Source organism: Phocoena sinus, chromosome 7 (genome assembly GCF_008692025.1).
Source record: "Phocoena sinus isolate mPhoSin1 chromosome 7, mPhoSin1.pri, whole genome shotgun sequence".
Taxonomy (NCBI): Eukaryota; Metazoa; Chordata; class Mammalia; order Artiodactyla; family Phocoenidae; genus Phocoena; species Phocoena sinus.
In genome coordinates this window covers 15,884,433-15,906,296 of record NC_045769.1, presented here as the reverse complement: position 1 = coordinate 15,906,296, position 21,864 = coordinate 15,884,433, and the positions used below count along the sequence as shown (strand labels likewise).

At 41.0% G+C, this 21,864-nt stretch overlaps 1 protein-coding gene across 4 annotated transcripts in view; it reads right to left on the bottom strand.

The window, feature by feature from the left end:
• The window catches only part of PAX3 (paired box 3), a 95,797-nt gene that overhangs the window by 8,532 nt on the left and 65,401 nt on the right, over positions 1-21,864 (bottom strand). For all 4 annotated transcript variants that reach the window (XM_032637549.1, XM_032637551.1, XM_032637550.1 and 1 more), the window contains exons 6-7: positions 12,741-12,906; positions 11,653-11,867 (exon numbers count right to left, since the gene is read on the bottom strand). In XM_032637549.1, coding sequence (XP_032493440.1) covers positions 11,653-11,867; positions 12,741-12,906 — 381 coding nt within the window. The remainder of the gene's footprint in view (positions 1-11,652; positions 11,868-12,740; positions 12,907-21,864) is intronic.

Here is a 21,864-nt window from a genome sequence, read left to right as displayed (position 1 = left end):
AATGACATTACCTGCTGTTAACTCTTCTCATTTCAGGAAACAACAGCAGCCTTCTAAAGAGTAAGCACTCATACCTATCACCATTTCAAAAACATGACTGTAGAAAATTAAGCATATATCTTGGTTTAATTTTATGACTACTTCTGGACACGTTTACTAAATATTAATTGACCTCTTGAGACCTAGGATTCCAAATATAGAAAGGGAAAAGCTCTACACTTGGGCATCCCAGGGTACTTCAGTGAGATGGTGTTTAAAACTTTACCTCTAATTGCCCATAAGCTAAGCCTGCATTCAAGAAAATGCAGGGCTGATTCACCTAATAACCATTCCTAAATGCATACCTTGCTGAATCTTAACTGACCAGTTCTGTCTGAGATTCACGCAGAACTTTACAATAACCTAGGTGTCCACGTTACCTTTTCGAAAGAAGGACCTCCACACTGCCCCTCTGAAGCATAGGGGTGCTGGGCTACACTGTATCTTCACTCCCCAAAAACTTCCCCTTCCACCCAATACTACAACTGTGTGTAGGGCAGACATTCCAGCCTACTGAGGGAGGAAAAAATTTGCCCGGCTCAACAGTGAGATTTCTTCTTTCTTCCAGATCATGTGTGATTCAGGCAAATATTTCTGTGGCTGCCTAAAGTCCATGTCATAAGACTCCATCTACTAAACGCCTGAAGATTACAGAAGAGAAACTTCCCTACACTTCTCTTCCCGTGAAGGAAGATAAGTCCTTAGGACAGAGAAAAGAGCCAACTGAAAAGATCAAGTGATACTGATTTAACGAGTAGATATCAGGAAAGTTGTTTCTATTAACTATGGGAAATCAGTGCACAGCCTTGCAAAAGTCTGAGAATGAACTTACCCTTCGGGAAGTGTTTTCTGCCCTGTTTCACAGGTTTTGTGTTAAGGCAGAATAAGCTTTCATTTAAGATGCATGGAAATGTGTAACAACTCTATACATATGGGACAACATCTGAGAATACAGCCTTCTAAGGACCAGAAGCTACTATTCCGGTACGCTAAAGTCCTACCTACTTTAATTCCCCACCTTCCCGACTCCAGGGACACTGGACCAATAAAGATGTTGCAGTGCTTTTCTACCTGAAAACTTACTTGTGTTCTTGATCATAAATTGGGCAGTGGCTATGTCTCCTATTCCCAGGCAACTTGAAGTAGCTGGCAACATCCAGGACCCACAGTGAGGCCATATACATAGTCTGTTGACCTACAGAAATTAAATCTGCTCCTACAGATCTTGACAAAATAGAGTCTCTGTAATTTAGTGATAAAAAGAATACTCCCCATCAATTAAATCAAAATTACTCAGATTGCCCCTTACTTTCTAAAACCTTGCACCTGTTGTTTTAGCTACCTTTCTCTTTTGCTGGTGAGAGAGAAGTATAGCATTCATAAGATTCTCCTGCCTTTGAGGTATCTAGTATCATAAAAGCTAGACTGTAGATTTTTAAAAAATGAGTTCATGTCAATATTATATTTCAAGGGGCTTCCCTGGTGGTACACTGATTAAGAATCTGCCTGTCAATGCAAGGGACATGGGTTCGAGCCCTGGTCCGGGAAGATCCCACATGCTGCGGTGCAACTAAGCCCGTGAGCCACAACTACTGAAGCCTGTGTGCCACACTGCTGAAGCCCGTGCGCCACACTGCTGAAGCCCGTGTGCCTAGAGCCCATGCTCTGCAACAAGAGAAGCCACTGCAGTGAGAAGCCCGTGCACTGCAACGAAGAGTAGCCCCCCGCTCACCACAACTAGAGAAAGCCCGAGTGCAGCAACGAAGACCCAATGCATCCAAAAATAAATAAATAATTTTTAAAAATTACATTTCAATAAATCAAAACAAGAATAAGAATAGGAAACAATAGGACAACCCTGTCCCCTCCCTACTCTTAGCCCCATGGAATGAAGGATGGTTGCCTCTTCTTTTCATTGTAGTGAGTTCTCATGTTATTGTGATCTGAATTACTCAAACAAAACCAGTTTTTGTACATTGTATTTCTGGGGAGTATCATATCCCAGTAGCATTGCAATGACTGCATTCTGAATGGACACCAATATGTGTCCTTAGGTCTTTAAAATGTCTGAGTAGAATACCTTAAAATACTCCAGTCCACCAAGAAACTGCTTTTCCTTTGATGGTATTCAGCTTCCACATTTGTCTTATTCATCAGGGACAAAGAAAAGTATGTTTTTTTGTCAGAGGCCTGCGTGATATTTTTCAGCAAACAATAATGAGAGCTCTGTTGCAACAAACAGTATTATCACTTTATCAAAATGCATTTAATCCTTTTAAGTACTGTGTTTCTCAGCGTAGCTCTATAGGGTGACTCTTTTTCAATATCTCCCAAGTTTAACAGGAGGATGAAACAGAAGCTGAGATAGTTTAAGCAACTTGCCTGAAGACACACAGCTAGTGAGTGGCTGTTAAGTACTGGAATCTAGTGCTTTTGACTTTGGGGGTCCTGCTTAGAGCAATGAGTTATACCCACATGGCCGACAGTTCACCAAACAGGAATTCTCTCTGTTTTTACTCCCTTTTTCTGCCTATCTCAACATTATTAAGCAGTTAATAGCTTCTTCTTTAAAATTACTCTTTTTCCTGCTAAGGTCACTTGCAGAGGGTGACAATGTATTGAAGCAGGAGATCACATCAGACATTAAATAGAAGAAACATTCACTAGTGAAAAAAAATTAAAGAACAATTCTAGAAATGGACAAATCATGAGTCGGGTCTCTACCCATTTTTTTTTCATTCAGCACTTCCTAGGAAATATTCCTCAAAACTTGGTAGTCTGATACTCAACAAAAGGGATCCCCAGTTAAATTAGAGAACACTGAGTTAAACAAACATGTTTCTATACTGCAAGACTCGTCAGAGCCTTTAGTAGGCTAATGTGCACTGGGACTCTGAAAGGTAAAGGGATATAATTTGAAATATTTACCAAATCGTTGACTCAAAATCCTTTTTCCCCAAACCACTATTTCAAAGAGCCCACTTTGGGGAACAAGCCTTTATTATGAGACACTGTTTGGCTTCTGGGTGTTCAAAGATGATTATGACCTAGTATCACGCCTCTAGAAGCTCATGGTCCAAAGGGGGATGGATATGTTATAATACAGTGTGGTATGTATTTTAAAAAGGTATAAACACTCTAATGGGGCATCAACGGAGACTAAAGCAAGAAATTCTGCCTACAAGTGTCATAGAAGGGTTCATACTGAACTAGAAATTTTCCCTTGGAATCTTATATATAGAGGGTCGGCTCTTTAGAGGGTTTTTACACTTGATCTTAGCCAAAAGGCCGAGAAGTGATATAGAGGGCTTTTTTAATCGGCAACTGTTTAATTAGATTTTGTAATGCAAGCTACCCAGAATGAGACATCAGCATTTTGTGGAGGGAAAAGATGGTTATGTCTTTAAATAATGCCTGCATCCTTCATTAGTTCAGCGCTGAGGACAGCCTGCCCAGTCATCTCACAGCTCCAAAATATTCCCCGCAAGGTAGAAACACAACCCTTTGATTCCACAAAATGCACTATCTCAAAGGGTCTCCCAATTTACCATCTTTTCCATTGATCAGTGGAGACAATACAATCACTAATCTCAGAAACTCTAGTTTACTGAACTCTAGCTAAATGTCAAGAGGAATTTTTAAATATGACACTATACATTGAAAAATATACACCTCTGATGAAACCCAGACTGTTTCGCAGAGACAGATTCTTTAAAAAAAAAAAAAAAAATAGTATACAACGAATGACTGAATCCAGTCTTCTGTGTCTGCAGTACAAAGCACACATTCAGCCTCTAATTGAATAAATATGCAAGTATTGAGATTTCTATAGATATTGCCATTTTGCAAATGCAGTAATAAATTAAAAGCTTTACATTGCATTCCAACCACATATAAAGGGTTGATTCAGACCATTGGCCTCACACTAGAATTCAGCACGGCTTTCCTATGTTTTACTGACGAAAAAGAAAACCTTTTTATTCCAGTAGCTTAGTTATGGACCAAGCAATCACACTCAATTTTTTCTCTTCAATGGCTAAAGGAATTCAAATGGGCCTAAATACCTTGGGGTTGTTACATTTTTTGTCCAATGTACAAGAGAAAGTAGCTGATGGAATTTCTACTTAAATCAATTTAATTCACAAAAATTTTAATTCAGCAAGAAAGGTTTTCTTGTGGCTCATTTCAGTGACATGATGTAAGATTCAGTCACTGGTGGCTGCTGCTCCCTTCCTTTCTTTTAAAAAGAGATTTTGGCCAGGTACTTGCTTCTCTCACAATTCTCCAACTAACTCAAGAGGCTGTGGCTAGAGCTGACATAAACCAGGGCTCTCCTCGCGCTCTTTAAGGGTAGCAACCACAGCCTTCGGAGAAAAACCAAAGGCACCAGGTCAATTACAGCCTGCACTGATTCAACAAATGGATTAGCAGCAACATTTTCACCACGAAGCAGAATATGAAAACCTAACATGGCGGAATGGAAACATGCAAATGGCCAGTGGTTACTCTGGTGTAGCTGAAATGGGCTTATATATGATCATAAACATCCTTGAGCCTTCATAAACATGTAAAAGGCTTCTGCAGCCCTGGTTTTGAGCTGATGAATTGCTTTAGAAATGAAACAGAAAGAGGCTGAAGCTTCGGAGAGGCTGCCACTCTTGTACAGAATGTCTCTCTGTCCAAGCTTTGTTTGACACCCAATCAATCTCTTTAATCAAAAGCACTCCTTTTTCTTCCACAGATGAATTTCTGGAAATTGTAAAAAGGTAGTGCCTTTGTTTGGAAATGAGTTGGTGGCAGGCCACCTGTTTGTCCGGTTCTTCACGATGATAAAGGTAGGTTGAGGGCACAGGATCTGCAACCTGTGTGTGAAATGGACAAAACAAATGGCCTGGCATCAAGCAGCTTCTGGATGTGTGCCCAAAATGTCCAGAAAAATAGCTCTCCTGAAACAGGAGCTGGCCCTGCCATGAGGGTAGATCTTACTGCTTTTACATGTATCAACAGTACTAAAGACCAAGGAATTGCTATACCACAGTGAAAAGGATATTCTCTCTATACGAAATGGAAAAGTACCCATCACAACCATTCTTAATGACTATACCCCATTCGCATAACAAACTGATGTGTAGTAAACCGCACACCTTCAATGGACAAAAATCCTTCATCTTGCCTTGCAGCTAAGGAATTTGAAATAATTGTGAACACTGTGGCGCAGGAAACGACAAGCAAAATCAAAAGCAGTCTTGAGTTCTGTGTACACATATTAATGCTTAAATGCTTCTCCCTAGTAAGTTTCAGGAGTAACAAATGTTTGTCAAAAGAAACCGGTGCTGAGCAATTGAAATCTGATTTGAAATGGAACCACGACAGTCTAATGCATATATGCATGAAATGGAGAAGCTGCCTTATAAGCGTAGCTGACACCAAATATGCAATTTACATACATTACACACTGATAATCTCAATTTTAATATTATTCTTTAAAAGTAACTGGATGGGTGGTGGAGTTAAAATTTTTCTTTTATAAAATGTGAATAAGAACAAAAGTTCATCCTGACGTCTTCCACCATTAACCACAACCTCCTTAGTGTAAAGATATATCTGCTCTTTCTTGGGTCTGTTTCAGAGGCAGTATCTCATCCCCACAGAGCTGTGATGATTCAACCAGACTTAACAGATGAATGGTCGATAAACTTGATGAGATCTGCAGACCTACTCTTTGTTCCTGAGGTGCTGAGTGGTGAGCAAACATTCAAGCACGTTTAAGGCTGGTACACAAATCTTTATGAGAATTTTTTCTTTCCTCAGTGCATTATCCATGACATAGGACAGGTGTACTGGTTATTCAATTACATCTTACACAAGACCTGGCCAAAATTTAAAATGAGGCCTCTGAGCATAGATCTTACTGTGGGGATTTATTAATAACAGTTAAAAGTTGTCTATAACAAAACTTTTTTTTTGTAATTTAAGCCTATTTTCTTATTTTATCATTGGTTTCACTCATAAACCAGAAACGAAAATCTGCCCATCTGTTCTAAACATAAAATGTGTTCATAATAATCCAGATTTATACCAAATGTATTTTTAAGTATTGCTGAATTGAGAGAGTACTCAAAATTTATAGCCTCTGAGGTTACAAAGAGGACTTCCTCTTTTTAAGGAGGAAAATGCTTAAAATGAACGTAGGAAAGGCTCAGAAAGCTTCTTGGATATCAAATGGCTCCGTAGGAAAAAAAAAATGTCAATGATATAAGAGTAAATGAATCAAAACCATATGGATCAAATTTTCCCTAAAATACACAGTTTGAAAAATTAAGGAGGAAAAGTGCTTGGCAAAATGTGTTTTAGGTTTTACCAAACCCAAAACATTCAAAGAATCATTTGCAATGGTTGATGAACCCTAAATGCAGCCAACTTGGCCCATTTTTGTACACTACATAACAATAAAAAAAAGCTTCCTAGATAACTTCCTAGTGTAACCCACTGATACTGTATTTCACTCAAGAAATCATTAGAAGCTGTCACCAGAAACCGTGGCGTTTGTAGGAGTAGGGGGGTGCTGAAACGATATAAGTTTGTTCATTTAATTGGCCTTGTTTTGGGGGTTTGGCTCGGCGTGTTTTGGAGGTGGGGGGAGCAGTGAGGGTAATGTTTCTTGCAAAGGAAAGTTAATTAGAAGAACATGGGCCAAACGTTAATTAGTCTCACATCTTGAGCATGAGAATATGATAGTATTTTCCTTGGCACTCTGTATTCCAAGTCGGCATTCCTTTTTTTCTCCTGCACATGCAGGAAGGTGCTGGGAACACACCAGCTGGGTTTGGAGGGGAAGTACGTGGTCTCTATTTCCCTTTGCTCTTTCTGTAGTGTTCCCACACCAAGAACACACAACTTTTCAAAAGAGGGTGCTACGGCAGGGTAGAGGGAGTTGAATGGTTTCCTTCTCAGATCATGTTTTGTCATTCATTATAAAAGCCTCATCTCCTGAAAGGGTTATATAGTTCAAATGGTCTTAGAAATTCAGAGACAGTAGAAAATTTCAAGGGAATTAGCCTATTCCCAACCCACCCATCCCTGAGAATCTCAAGTTCCCTGACAAATCCAGCTTTTGAGGGAGTGTGAAGCCCAGCCCTCCATCTGTGAAGGCTTTTGACGGTTCCTGCAGGAAAATCGAGTTGAATATCAGTGCCGGAGCCCACGGAAAACCTTCTACATTATGCTTCTTCAGCAAATGAAATGTGTAATTTGGTTTATTAAAGAATTAGTAATAACTGCAAGAGAGGTAGACTTGGCTTTTAACTCTGCCAGTGACTCTAACTGTGTTGCACTGGCCTCAGCTTTTGCATAAATAAAATGGGAATATTCCCCAGATACAGTTATGGATTCCCTCAGAACAAGATACACTTTTCCAACGATTCAGTAACACACAGACACTTTTAGCAACTTGAGGCAGGATACGACCAAAGCTTCTAAAAGTTTTCGTCAGGATTCTGAGATTTAGAATGTCATAGATGCCTGTCAGTCTACTACTACTCTAATCCCGCCAGCTGGACAGTGTAACCTTTTCCTGATTCACTGCTTCACACCCATCCCTCCCGAAGCTGAGAATTTCTCTGGGAAAAGCACTGAGGAAATCTAAGAAACACCATTTGACTAATGGCTCTGATTCCAAGCTTTTTTTTTTTTAGGCCGCAGGTCATGAGAGATCTTAGTTTCCTGAACCCGTGGCCCAGGCAGTGAAGCACTGAGTCTTGCCCACTGGACCACCAAGGAAGTCCCTGATTCCAAGCTTTAAAAGAATCTTTGCTCAAGGGAGCAGATATCTTAGAGACCCCAAAGGAAAATCAACTACATCCCTCACACCAACAGAGAAACAGCTGGCTTATCGTAATGGCGTCTATTAATTCTCTGACAAGAAACTAGGAAGCCGATTTCACAATGGTTCACATACATTCTAACTCATGATTTCCAAGTCTGAATGGCAAACAATGCATCAATTTCGATGACACTGAGAAAAGAATCCAACAAAATGCACAAATAAAATAGCATCCACTAAAGAGAGTTACAATGATTTGATCATAACGACTCAAAAAACTTTAGCTCCAATTCAATTTAAATTAACAGGTAGGTAAAGACCTATGATGAAGAGTAAAGGCGGGGAATAGGTAAGATGCAAAGTTACATATTATATAACATAGAACATGCATACTATCTCAATTATATATATATGTGTGTGTGTGTGTGTGTACATATATATATATATTTTTTTTTTAAGCGTAAGACCCAAAAAGAGCTGAAAGGCAATATGCAAGAATATTAATAGTGACTCCCCAGGGGAATTTTTTTCCTACTCTAGAGATACCTTTTTAAATTTTTTTTCCATTCTCTACAATAACCATGAAGTACTTTTTATTATTGGGGGAAGTTAAAAGATTGATAAAAAAATGTGTAAAGCAAAAAAGCATGTAAGGCTTCCCTAGTGGCGCAGTGGTTAAGAAACTGCCTGCCAACGCAGGGGAAAACAGGTTCGAGCCCTGGTCCGGGAAGATCCCACATGCCGTGGAACAACTAAGCCCGTGTGCCACAACTACAGGGCCTGTGCTCTAGAGCCCATGTACCACAACTACTGAAGCCCGAGCGTCTAGAGCCCTTGCTCCACAACAAGAGAAGCCACCGCAATGAGAAGCCTGCACACCACAATCAAGAGTAGCCCCTGCTCGCCACAACTAGAGAAAGCCCGCGAGCAGCAACGAAGACCCAATGTAGCCAAAAATAAATAAATGAAATAAATTTATAAAAATTTTTTTAAAAGCATGTAAAGAGTGCATTAGCAAAAAGAGTGTTAATTAACCCAAATCCAAAGTTTAGAAAACTAGTTTCTATAAAATGATTTTAAAATATGAATAAGACCCCCACCTCTATTTTTTACGAAACCTGTCTCCTCTTCACCCAACTGGGTGCTATCATGAATGAGATTCGAGAGTAGGAGCTGGGAATCCTCTGTCCAGTCCCAGCTCTCTCACTATTAGCGCTGTGACCACAAGCTCTCTGAGCCTCAGTTGATTTGTCTGTATATTAGACGTCCAGCTAGAGACAGAGGAAGTGGAAAAGTTGGAGGAGAAGAGGAGAAATGGCAGTGGCAGGTTTAGTTCTGTTTTTAATGTTATATGATCCAGTATATTAATAAGCACTTCTCTATAGCAAGGAAAAAGACTAAGCCATGACCACCCTTTCTTTACTCTCTTCTTTAGTTAACAGGTAAACCAGCTGTTAGACGTGGACTCTTTTCTTCAAATTTTCTTTACAATATTTTTAATAAAGCCAAACAATCAAAAACAGGGTAGTGCACACCTCCCCACCTTGCTTAAATGGAGGCATTCCTGAGAAATGGTAAATCTTAAAGGCTATAGAAATCTGAGTTTTAATTCCCAACTCTCCTAATGTCCCTATTCCATCTTTCTGTAAATGTGTCTGGCAAAATATTGATTCACTCAGCCTTTCTTCCTCCAACTTTGCCTAAGGAAATAAGGAGCTTCATGTTATTCACTTCTTTTCTAACTCACTGGAGATGCTACAAGAACTAAGACAACATGGGTTCCTAGTGGTGGGTTGAGGAGGAAATATATGGTAGAAATGCAAAATGTCCTGGATATTTGCAATTTAATAAGTGAGGAGTTAACATAATGTGTAAGAGCATAGTAAAGAAATACAGGAGAAGTTGCCTGTGGAATTTTCCATGGCTTGATATTGGAATGATTCCCACTCTACCGCCAACTCTGGAATCATAGCCAGGCTTCTTGAAATCAAGGATTAACAGTTTCAAGGTCAAGTGCTAGTACCTCCACTTATATAACACAGTATAATACACTTATACTTCCTATAACATACAAGAGCAGACATCTATAATACAAGAAACTAGGAGCTTCACTTAGAGAATACATGTTCGTGTCATTATTTTTACTATGCTCGAACACTAAGAAATGCCAGAAGAATCCTGGGTCTCACCTTACAGAAGTGGTTCGAGTTGAAGTTTACTTTTATGCAAACTTTCAACTAAATCATCTTCATAAAAAGCTCTTCTATGGCCCCAAATGACTTATAAAACTGCAGAGATAACTACTTCTGATGTTACTTCTAAACTGTGGAAGAAGCTTCTATGCTATAGATCCAGACATTTAAAGATGAATCTATTAATATAAATCCATGATTTTCATGCAAAATCACATTCACAGAGGCGAGCACTTGGAAATTAAATGTATTAAAGTCCTGTAGGAAGCATGTCCATTGTTTTCATGTTGTTATTTTTCAGCTGAGGCTTAAAGCCACCTCTTATTTTTTATCCCAGGATGTGCTATAGGAATCTATGAAACTTAATTACATTCACTGTTACAAAAAAGGATTTATGAACTTTTGCCTTTAGGCAGAAATGTTTATTTCATTGCCTTTGCTATTCATTCTTTTCAACTCCAACGGCTTTGAACTTTTCAGCTGCTCGGAGTTATCACCGTTGTGCAGAGCCCAGGAACTCCACTCCCAAGACGCAGACCACAAGTTGAAGAAAACGAAGGCGAAGATATATGAGTCGTTATTTTGGCCACCCTTTGTGCCATTAAAATCTCATTTTCTGCCTATTAGAATGCCCTCTTGGTGTTTAGGCAGCAGTGATAGTCAGTGATTAGTGTGTAATTGAGTATAATTGTCTTTTCACTTTTCATTTGTGTCATTCTGAGCTTCTCTCTGTTTTTCTAACCACCAAGAGGAAAAAGGGGGTTAAGAAAAGATAAAGCTGTTAAAACTCTCACTCTCGGCCCTGAAGAGATTCTCGATTGCAATTATAGATTGCAACCCCTTCGTGACATTTCTCCAAATTCAGCGGGCAGCTCTCCTCGCCACCTGGGCCAAGTGCTCTCTAATAAAATCAAGTGATCTGTATTTAAACAACTGCTAATAATGTCAACCTCAGACAGATGCCACATGTAGGAAATTTAACCAACCCTCTGACATGCAATTATCAAGGCAATTTATTAATATAATCTCTCAAGAAAAGCTCATAGTTCAATGCAAATTAGAAAAACAATTACAACATTCAAATATCTATATATTCCCAAAGAGCAGTAATTCTCCTAATTTGTGCGTTTATAACTCATTTATCCTAGAGTTCTGTAGTCATCAGCTGGGTCTCTCTCCACACAACTTGTGAACCTCCTCTCCAAATATTGTATAAAAGCTTTGGTGTTTTCTTGTTAAGTGTTTTTGCTCACAACCCTATCAGCTGACCAAATACCATTAAAAAAAGAAATGTGTGTGAACCTCTTACCCAAAACCCTGAACAAGGAGTGCAGAAGATGAATGCCTTGACAACTAAGTATAACATACAATCTCTGTGATTACATTAAAAGTCACTTGGATTTTAAGTCTAAGCTACAGCTTTTGATACAGCCCGTAGGAAGGGTGGAGAGAAAGGAAACTAGAAAACTGAAATCATGTGGCTTGTATAAAGAATACATTATGGTTTAAATTTGGCAATTCATTATATGACTGCCTCAGGGAATTGACTATTTGGTTCTGGTATACAGCAAATCGTCTGTCTGGAAACACGGGACTGACCTGAGGTGAAAGGCCATTGCCAATGGCGGGGTTCATGGGGTTGGAGGGCCCGGACGGAGGCACAAAGCTGTCTGTATAGCTGGAAAATCCATGCCTGGTGCTGGAGAGGCAGTAGGCAGAGCTGCTGTCCGGGGTGGAAGGAATAGTGCTTTGGTGTACAGTGCTTGGAGGAAGCGGCTGAGGTCTGTGGACCGTGCTGCTGGGATCCGACACGGCTGCAAGGAAGAAGGTCATCGGCCATAAATCTCCTTTGGAGGCCAGCAGAGAAAGTTCAGTACCAAAGTTCACAGTCACCAAGCCATCAGCAGTATATCCTGGTCAGCCACATGTAAATTTCAAACTGTCCTTCTTGACACTCAGGTCTAGAACCACTCTTAACAAATACAGCCACATCTCTGCACGTATATGCAAGTACATAATTTATCTACGTAGTTTCAATGCACACTCACCCAGAACAGAAATTCAGAAATCACATCGACAGTGCGAACAAACCTATTTTGGTAGTGAATGTTATTAGTCAACGTGAGGGTTAACCCACGGAAGAAATGCAAGTCTCAAGCTTCTTATCAAATATGCTTCCAAAGCACCTGAGCATTGGTGTCATAGTATAGTTTCGAATGCCTGCAATGCTATCTTTCATAATGCAAACTAACTTAGTTTTATCATTTATCCCATTCACCTCTATGCACTAAGACAGAGGGACTTTTTATCAAAGCTTACCTTCCCTCTATTCCTACTGCAGTTAGGAGCCATCACAGAACTTCAGTTAATGGCAGACTGGAGTATAAATGTAAAGTTTTAACAAATGAAAAGCAAATTGCATGCTTATTTAGGGATGCTGTTTTGTTTTGTTTTAAAATACTGAAACAGTATTATATTACAACACCGTTTATCTAGAGAGATTCAGACAGGTCACAGGACAAACTATGTTTCTGAAATGTGACAGGTATCAGTACTTTCAGGACAACCTGATGTAATGAACATACAAACAGCCACAAGGACACCGCAGAAGATTTCACTGCATAAATTAAGCAGCAAGGAACAAGATTGGGGGTTGCATCTTAACCCCCGACTCCATTCCTCCATACCTTGTGGAATAGCTGTGGGCTGGTAAGAGGTCTCGGACAGCTGGTATGTTGGCAGAGTCGGCATGGCCGTGGGAGGGAATCCCCCCGGAATGAGATGGTTGAAAGCCATCAGTTGATTGGCCCCAGCCTGCTTCCTCCATCTTGCACGGCGGTTGCTAAACCAGACCTATGGATTTAATTTAAAATTTGAGGATTTCACTGATGAAATAATAGTACAGTCTTAATGAATTTTTCATGCTAAAACAGATTAAAGGCCCCTTACTGACAGGGCAAATAGACACAAGAGCCCTCCACCTTCTGGGTTGTATTGTCAGGGAAGAAAGGAGAGTTAGATGTCAGGGGTCAGTAGAAGGACTTCGAGGGCCTTCAATGGTCCTGCAGAGCCCCCACGAGCCCGGGGGGTGACCATGGGAAGGGATGGCTAAGCAGGGATGGGAACAACGGGAACTCCCTGCCATCACCATAAGCACCCTCCCACCTTCATGTACCGCAGCATAACGGCGAGGATCCAGGAGTCTGTTTGGCCCCCGCGTGACACGTGTCCTAATTTGGTCTTACCTATCACACTAACCCTTGTTTTTTATAGTCTTATCAATGTGTTTGTATTTCTATGGACATTATGTGCACAATTCCTAGAAAGTCATATAAATTAACCAGAAGGATAAATGGAGCTATTCTACCATCCCTTCCAAAGTGTGAGACATTGTGCTGGTCTTCATGGAAATAGATGCTGAAGAGGTAAGTATTTCAAGAAATGAAAGCATTTTATCTATGAAGCTCTTTTAAATAGTGGGTTTATTTATTATTTCTTTCAACAGCAGCTATAAGCACCTATCTTTTCAACAGAGGGCTAAAGGGGTGGATAAGATAGGATCCCTGCGCTCAAGTAAGCTTACTGTCTCCTCCTCTAGGAACTCACAGAGTAATCAAGGTCACCAAAATAACTGCTCACAGGAGGTAGAAACTCCATGTTTGAAAATGCAGAGAAATTAGGAGAAGTTTAGAGTGGAGACAAAGTTTCAACTCCTTTGAAAGCTTGGATATGATTTCGAAAAGTGGTCACGCCAGTTGGAAGAGATACAAGAGACCAGCATGTCTAAGAAAAGTTGAGACTTGATTTCCTTATAGAACAAAGTTAACAATTATACAACTTAAATGTAAATTTCAAGTCACAAAACATTTTTTTATTTTTATTTTTGCGGTATGCGGGCCTCTCACTGTTGTGGCCTCTCCCGTTGTGGAACACAGGCTCCGGATGTGCAGGCTCAGCGGCCATGGCTCACGGGCCCAGCTGCTCCACGGCATGTGGGATCCTCCCAGACCGGGGCACGAACCCATGTCCCCTGCATCGGCAGGCGGACTCTCAACCACTGCGCCACCAGGGAAGCCCTAAAATTTTTAAAAGAGTGGAGAGAGGAATGTCTCCCTTCTGTAGCAAGAAAGCCCAGTTTAACAGATACTTTGCCAAGGTATCTGCTTAAACTTTTGCCAAGCACCCAAGCATTTATCTGGAAAAGAGTTTGGTCATCTCTAACCATGATGCAAGACAGTTGTAAGGAAAGCTATTTGAACTTCCTCAGAACACTAACATTTAATACTCCTTAGGTTTCCAACAGGAAAAGAAGGGAAGTCAATATTTTCCCATGTTGATACATAATTAAATTAGAGTTTTACTTAACTTGAGAAATTACCACCTGGGATAATAGAACCATTGACAGTGCTCAATTTCAGGTCTGCATCAATTGTGTTTTCTCAGTGCAAGTCTAAGCGTCTGTTACCGGGACTCCCAAAGACATCAGGGTAAGGAAACTGTTTTCAGGGAAGCGCTTGGAACAAGCTGGTTAGCCTGAGGAGGCTGGGGGTGAGAAATTAGGGTTGTTTTCATGCCTGAATGCACTGTCCCATACCACTGCACTGTGTCATATTTTATAGTATAAAACCTCCAGATTAATGAGGCACACCTGGCTCAGCTGATGGGTTGTTTTTTTTTTTTCCTCCCCACACTTATCTAGGCCAGCCCATGGGCAGTGCATCTTCAGCTTTATGTACTAGGCCGGGAGGAGAGTTGAATTTCCAAAAGTTCTGATGTGACTTCACTCATTCAGACTTACTGTCTTCAAATCTACTGGTGAGATCCCTTATGAAGAACTCAGAAGCTTGCCACTTCTGACATTATCAGAGCATGTTGCCAATCTCTCTGTGCCAACTTCCTGCTGTAACTTTTAGATAAGTAAACCAAATGTGATTTTTCCAGTGGGTGGGCTCTGCCTGGTTAGTCGATCAGTCTTAACCTACTTTTGATCTACATTCATGCTAACGCCTCCATAATCCAATTTTTTAAATCAAAAATGTCTTTGCTCAGATAATAAATTAGAAGAAACATCATAACTACAAATCCCTTCAAAACATTAAATCCAAAAGGCTAGGGGTAAAGTTTTGGGGGTTTTATTTCCATTTTTCCAAAATGATACAAGTAAATATTGATGACATGGAATAAACCTACCAGGAGTTGGATAAAAATTCTTATAGTTACAATACAGCATATATTATAACTACAATATAAGATGAAGAGAAATAGTTGGGAAGCAAATCTTTACTGAAAAACAAACCTTCAACAGGAGGTTTAAGAGTTTCCCAAAGGAAGGAATTTAAATGTTGTTTAAATTTAGGCTAAATAAATCCAGAGGGCTATTCCTGAGGGAAGCAGGGCTTACTGAAGACTGAGCTGCCTGTCTCTGGCCATTTAACCAGAATTTTCTTTTTTTTCTTTTTTTTTTTTTGCGGTACGCGGGCCTCTCACTGTTGTGGCCTCTCCCGTTGCGGAGCACAGGCTCCGGACGCGTAGGCTCAGCGGCCATGGCTCACGGGCCCAGGCGCTCCGCGGCATGTGGGATCTTCCCAGACCGGGACACGAACCCATGTCCCCTGCATCGGCAGGCGGACTCTCAACCACTGCGCCACCAGGGAAGCCCTTAACCAGATTTTTCTATCATCTTGCCCCTGCCAGCCTCTGCATCTCCTAGAACCAGCTGACACTGCCAAAAGAAGCACTGAAGGAAAAATATACTGAAGTTGCAAAATGAGAAACGGCCCTTGTCTTCTTTATGCTTTGAAACTCATAAACATCTATTTTTAATAGGAAAAAAAAAATGCCCTTGACATCACCTTCATTTTAAGTACCCAAACTGGCTATGCACAGTGATCCTGGGGTACTGTTATTAGCCCATCTTTGACTGAAAGACATTCCCTTGCCCTCAGAAGTCCTACCCAACTCTTCCAATATTGTCTGTCTAATTCCTAACAATCAAGGAATAATCTACTGAATGGCTTGTGTAAGTGCAGAATACTGAATAAGTTCATCTAAAATGGGTGGAAGGCAACTATGATGCAGTTGTTACTATCACGAGAAACTTTGTTTTGAAAAGAGTAGCAGTTGCAACAGAGACAAACTGGCCTTTGATGTTCTGGAGGAGAATATGAGTGTTCCACCAATTTCTTAGCCAGAAGGGCAGGAAGAACAAGTTTTACTAAGCTATCTACCTATTAAATGTCATTCTACAATCTCTAATTCAATGTGATTTCACTCTCCCCACGCAGCATTACCTGGCCTTACACATCACACTTAGCATGGTAAGAAAGTGGGGCGGGAGACATACATTGGTGGATAACTACTACCAGGCGTGGTTAATTGCTTATAATTGCCTGTATAATATCAGAGCCTTCCCTCGCACCAAGTTTTTATTTCATTTGATGAACCGCAGCCTGGTTCATTTTCATCTGCTCCTGGATCTTTCCCTACTTGTACGTCTCTCTTCAGAGCCCTTCTGCAAAGTCATATTCACGCTTTTGGACATGATATTTAGATCCATTCTGGAGTAATATAATATCAAATGATTTTTTGAAGCAAAATTTAAACTATAACATCATGATAACTAGGGAAAAAAGGTAATGAATCACAAAAGAACAGGTCTTTATAAATTTTTCTCTTCACGAGTAAAAAAAGTACCAATTTGTTCTCAACAATGAAAGTTGTAAAAAAAACTTAATATTTTAAGAAATACGGTAATACTTTTCATTCACATGGAAGCAGTGCAGACCAGGCAATAGTTGAATCCCACCTTTCCCCACCCCTCACTACCTCTGTGATCTTGAACAATTTGCATAATATCTGTAGGTCTCTGTTTTCTCATCTGCTAAATGGGAGAAATAAAAAACTCCTTCAGGGCTTCCCTGGTGGCGCAGTGGTTGAGAGTCCGCCTGCCGATGTAGGGGACACGGGTTCGTGCCCCGGTCCGGGAAGATCCCACATGCCGCGGAGTGCTTGGGCCCGTGAGCCATGGCCGCTGAGCCTGCGCGTCCGGGAAAAAAAAAAAAAAAAAAAAAAAGCTCCTTCACAAGATTAAGTGAGACAATATAATCAGTTAAATGAGACAATACAATCAAAGCTTGCAAAACACCTAAGAGATACTGTGTTCAGTAAATGTTAGTTATTAAATACAAACATCACACTGAGAAATCCAAGAATTAGAGACTTGCTTTGTTTTCTAAGCTCTCTGGTCTACAGCCAAAGCCTTTTGTGCCCCTGAGCAAACAGGAAAGTACCCAAATAACACCTCAAATAATTGAACGCCAGTTTGGCTTGAATGGAGACTTAGGTCCAAATTGCTTCCAAGGTTCATGGATTAGTGTTAATTGTCCCATGGTGTAAGCCTAATTTTGCCTGTCAATAAATTACTGGTTCACATTTTCGGCGTGGTCCTCAAAGGCAATCTAACCTACATTGTTCCAGATGGGTTATTTCAAATGCCATTTAAAAAATGGGAAGAGAATGTAATCATTAATCCTTAGAAAGAGAATTCACAACAAGATTATAAAATGTTTCATTAAATACTAGAGCTGAGGGGCTTCCCTGGTGGTGCAGTGGTTGAGAATCTGCCTGCTAATGCAGGGGACACGGGTTCGAGCCCTGGTCTGGGAGGATCCCACGTGCCGCGGAGCAACTAGGCCCGTGAGCCACAGCTACTGAGCCTGCGCGTCTGGAGCCTGTGCTCCGCAACAAGAGAGGCCACGATAGTGAGAGGCCCGCGCACCGCGATGAAGAATGGCCCCCGCTTGCCACAACTAGAGAAATCCCTCGCGTAGAAATGAAGACCCAACACAGCAAAAATTAATTAATAAACTCCTACCCCTAACATCTAAAAAAAAAAAGATTTAAAAAAAATACTAGAGCTGATACTAAAGTGCCAATTACAGTACTTTCCAAGTAGGTAAATTCAGGACAAGCTGCTTGTTCCCTGGACCTTCCCACTCACTCCACTCCCTCTCTCCCATATCGCACATGCCCAGCCCTCTTCCCATTGCTGCTACCCAGCCTTGACTACTGTATGGAGAGCAGGTTGGGGAAAGGATGAGCAAGGCTGATGAGGAGAAATGCCACGCTCCTGTGAATGTCAGAGGATCACGACACACATGAAAGCGTACTTAACTGCATCTTTATGTATCCCAAGGGCAAACTCCTGCAGAGAATTGTAGGATGACCACATTTTTGCTTTATTATGGAGTTCAGGGCCAATATTCTGTACCTATCTTTAAACTATACAGATCTGGGGCTTCCCTGGTGGTGCAGTGGTTGAGAGTCCGCCTGCCGATGCAGGGGACGCGGGTTCGTGCCCCCGTCCGGGAAGATCCCACATGCCGCGGAGCGGCCGCGTCCGTAAGCCATGGCCACTGAGCCTGCGCGTCCGGAGCCTGTGCTCCGCAACGGGAGAGGCCACGACAGTGAGAGGCCCGCGTACCGCAAAAAATAAAATAAAAATAAACTATACAGATCTGTTAGATGGCTTTAAACCACCATTGGGCTTCCCTGAGGATCACAAATTACTGATGCTATAAGGGTCCTGAGAGATCATGCATCCTAGGGGGTTTTAATTAAAGGAAAGAACAGGGGGGGATTTCCCTGGCAGTCCAGTGGTTAGGACTTCGCGCTCTCACCGCTGAGGGCCTAGGTTCAATCCCTGGTCAGGGAACTAAAATCCATAAGCTGTGTGGTGCTGCCAAAAAAGAAAGAAAGAAAGAACAGGAGGTGGCGATTTTTGGGAATATGATGAGAGCTGGGGCCCTCTCCCTATTTAACACTTGTGTGCACGCACACACACACACACACACACACACACACACACACTCACAGGCAAAGGCACATTTGTGCACAAATCTCAAGTTTCCCAGATCTCCTGAAGTCCATCCATGATTATCCTGGTCATCCATGGACCCAGACTAAGATCATCTGATCTAAACCCCATATTTTCAAATCAGTATTTAAATTTTTAAACACCTGAAGTCCAGCAGGATTACAGCAAAATTGTGACTTACTTGCCCAACAAAACATTTTTGGCAAAGCTGAAACCAAAACCCACATCTTCTGACTCCTAGTTAAATGCTTTTCCACAAGCAGCTTCCTCTCCTGTCTTCCATTACCTGGGTGGTAAGAGAACAATGCTTGCCTACTTCTCGGAGTTTTAGATGGAATATTTACTAAAACTTTTACACATCATAAATGTCTGCAAGTCACCCTTCCTTACAAAACTTTAGTGCTCGCCATTATTTGCATAGTAACAGCTACCCAGGAGGTGAATTAGGCAAATTAGTCTTTGCTGTACAATAATTCTTAGATTGTGTACTCAGATTTGACCCTGATAAATATAACACAGCTACTGTCTAAACAAATTTTTATGGAATACTGACATACGTCTAATTTATTAAAGCTTTAGTCTCATTTTTATCCAGAAGGGTTTAGAAGGTGTTTTTTTTTTTCCCCACTCTGGGAGGAAAAAAAAAGGAATGTAGACACATTTGGGTTTTGTGGGGCGGGGGGGGGGGGGGGGGGGGGGGGTGGTGCGGTGTTGGGTTTTCCCAGGTGCCCCAAATTAAAATAACTCACACTCTCTGGCTATCACTCAAACTGAGTTGACTTTGCTACTGCTTTCCCAGATCCTTCTAAAAACTAAAGGATTTTGTTCTGGCATTTTAATCAGTGATTAACTACCCCCTTCTTTTTCCTGCTGGGTTAAGTAAAAGATCCATATGCCGGGTGTTGTAGGGAATTTGTTAGGCTGTAGATCATAGCTGTGGTGCAAGACGTGATGTGTCTCAAGGGAACTAATGAAGCCATAAGGAATGTAAAGAGTCACCGGGTTAAAGCCACATTAGGACAGCTGTTAGGTTAATGAGGGCCCCGCTTTGGAGAGGAGGTCACTGTATAGAAAAATATGAACCACTCTTTATTGGTTTGATCCCATGTCCTCTGGAAGTTAATGGGCCATTCTTATTCTCCTTTGACGTTCACTGAGCCAGATGCGAGTGCCGGGCACTGTACAAGCTGCATGCGGTTGAGATTAACTCTGTTCCCCCATCCTTGTCTTTGGCAAAAGCAACAATGAACGAGGTAGAGCAACACAGCACGCGCTTTTCAATTTTCCATCACTCTCTTTGTTTGATTTCTTTACAGCCAATGTTTATTTTTTGACTCTGAGTTCAGAACTGATCTTCAATCTATCTTAAGGACAGACCCAGTATGTGGGCTTGGCCAGCCAGAGAGGATAAGGACCAGATCCTGGAATACAGTGGGCACTCAGTAAAGGTTTGCCCAAAGAATGGAAGAATGAATGGACCTCACTTTACATTTAAACCAGGTGATCACATAACTATAATAAAAGCAAATAGATTTGATATATGTAATATCTGTAGCATTATTATATATATTATAATACATACACTGTATATATTACCATAAAATAATGTGATATTTATATATACAAATATAAATATCATCATGATTTGTGGTCAGCGGTGGTCATTTCTGGGAAGGAGCGCTATATCACAATGTAACAGGCAGAGGGATCAAATAGCTCCAGCTGTAAAACATTTGTGTCGCAAACCCCTGTGTATCTGTGACTCTTCCCTACACTCACCTTTGCACCCACCTCCAGCTCACACAATCAGTTGCCTACATCCCACCTTTCAAGGCAGTTCTCTCCTTTCCATCCTCACTGCCACTGACCTACTTCAGAAACCACTGAAAAGTTTGCCGTTGTCCATGTACCACCCCTAAACTCCAGAGTGCCTGGTACATAACAAGGATCCCTGAAATGATGAGTGAACAACCTGAGCTGACACACTTCTGTATGTTGTATCTGACATAATCATATTCTCCCCATAGTGATAACCAAAGTTAAGAATGAACATTTTCATAAGTACCAAAAAATAAACACTAAGAATACAAAGAGAGCAGATAGATTTTCAAGCAATCATATTCCTTCCTGCCACCCTAGCACTCCCTACCCTTAACCAAATTGAACTATTCACTGTGTTCTCAACACGACTAGAGTGAAAAATGAAAGGTCATCTGATATGCAACTCATGTGCTTCCGACTCTGTGCTTTTGCTCATTATTCTGTATTACCAAAATACTCTCCCAACCTCCCTGTCCAATGAATATCTATCTAAACTCAAAAGGCCATCTGAACCCTCCCTTCTTCATGATCCCCTCTTGTTTACTCCAATAAAATCTCACCCTTTCCTCTTCTCGACTCTCACTGCACTTCAGCTCTCTCTAACGCACTTATCATCTCGCCTTTGTTTTTAAATTATTCATGCGTTTACTTTATTACCCATTAAATACTAGTTCCTTGAGAAATTTGTCTTAATTCATCTTAGTGTTCCTTGGCCTTCCTAGCACTGTGATGATCAGAAAGAAAGTCAAGTTGAAGAAAACAATCCCTCTGACTTGGCTCTGCAGGCTACGAGAGGCTATTCCAAAATAGTCTGTGATAGGAGAGGTAGTTAGATGCTTATGGGAAAGTGTCGATCAATCTGGAGACCACATCAACTGCCTAGTTTGCTGCTGAGTCCCCAGCCTCACTCTAACTATGAATGTCAAGTATCTGGCAAAAACATGACGTTTCCAGATAAGGTAACTTCACTCCTGGGGCAGTAAGTGGTTCCAGGATACCCTGAGGCATTTGTAATCTTTCCAACCATGCTTTACTACCTTGAGAAGAAAGTTCATTATTCATAATGAAACATTATTCTATCACTCAATAGAAACATATTACACCAAAGTAGCCTT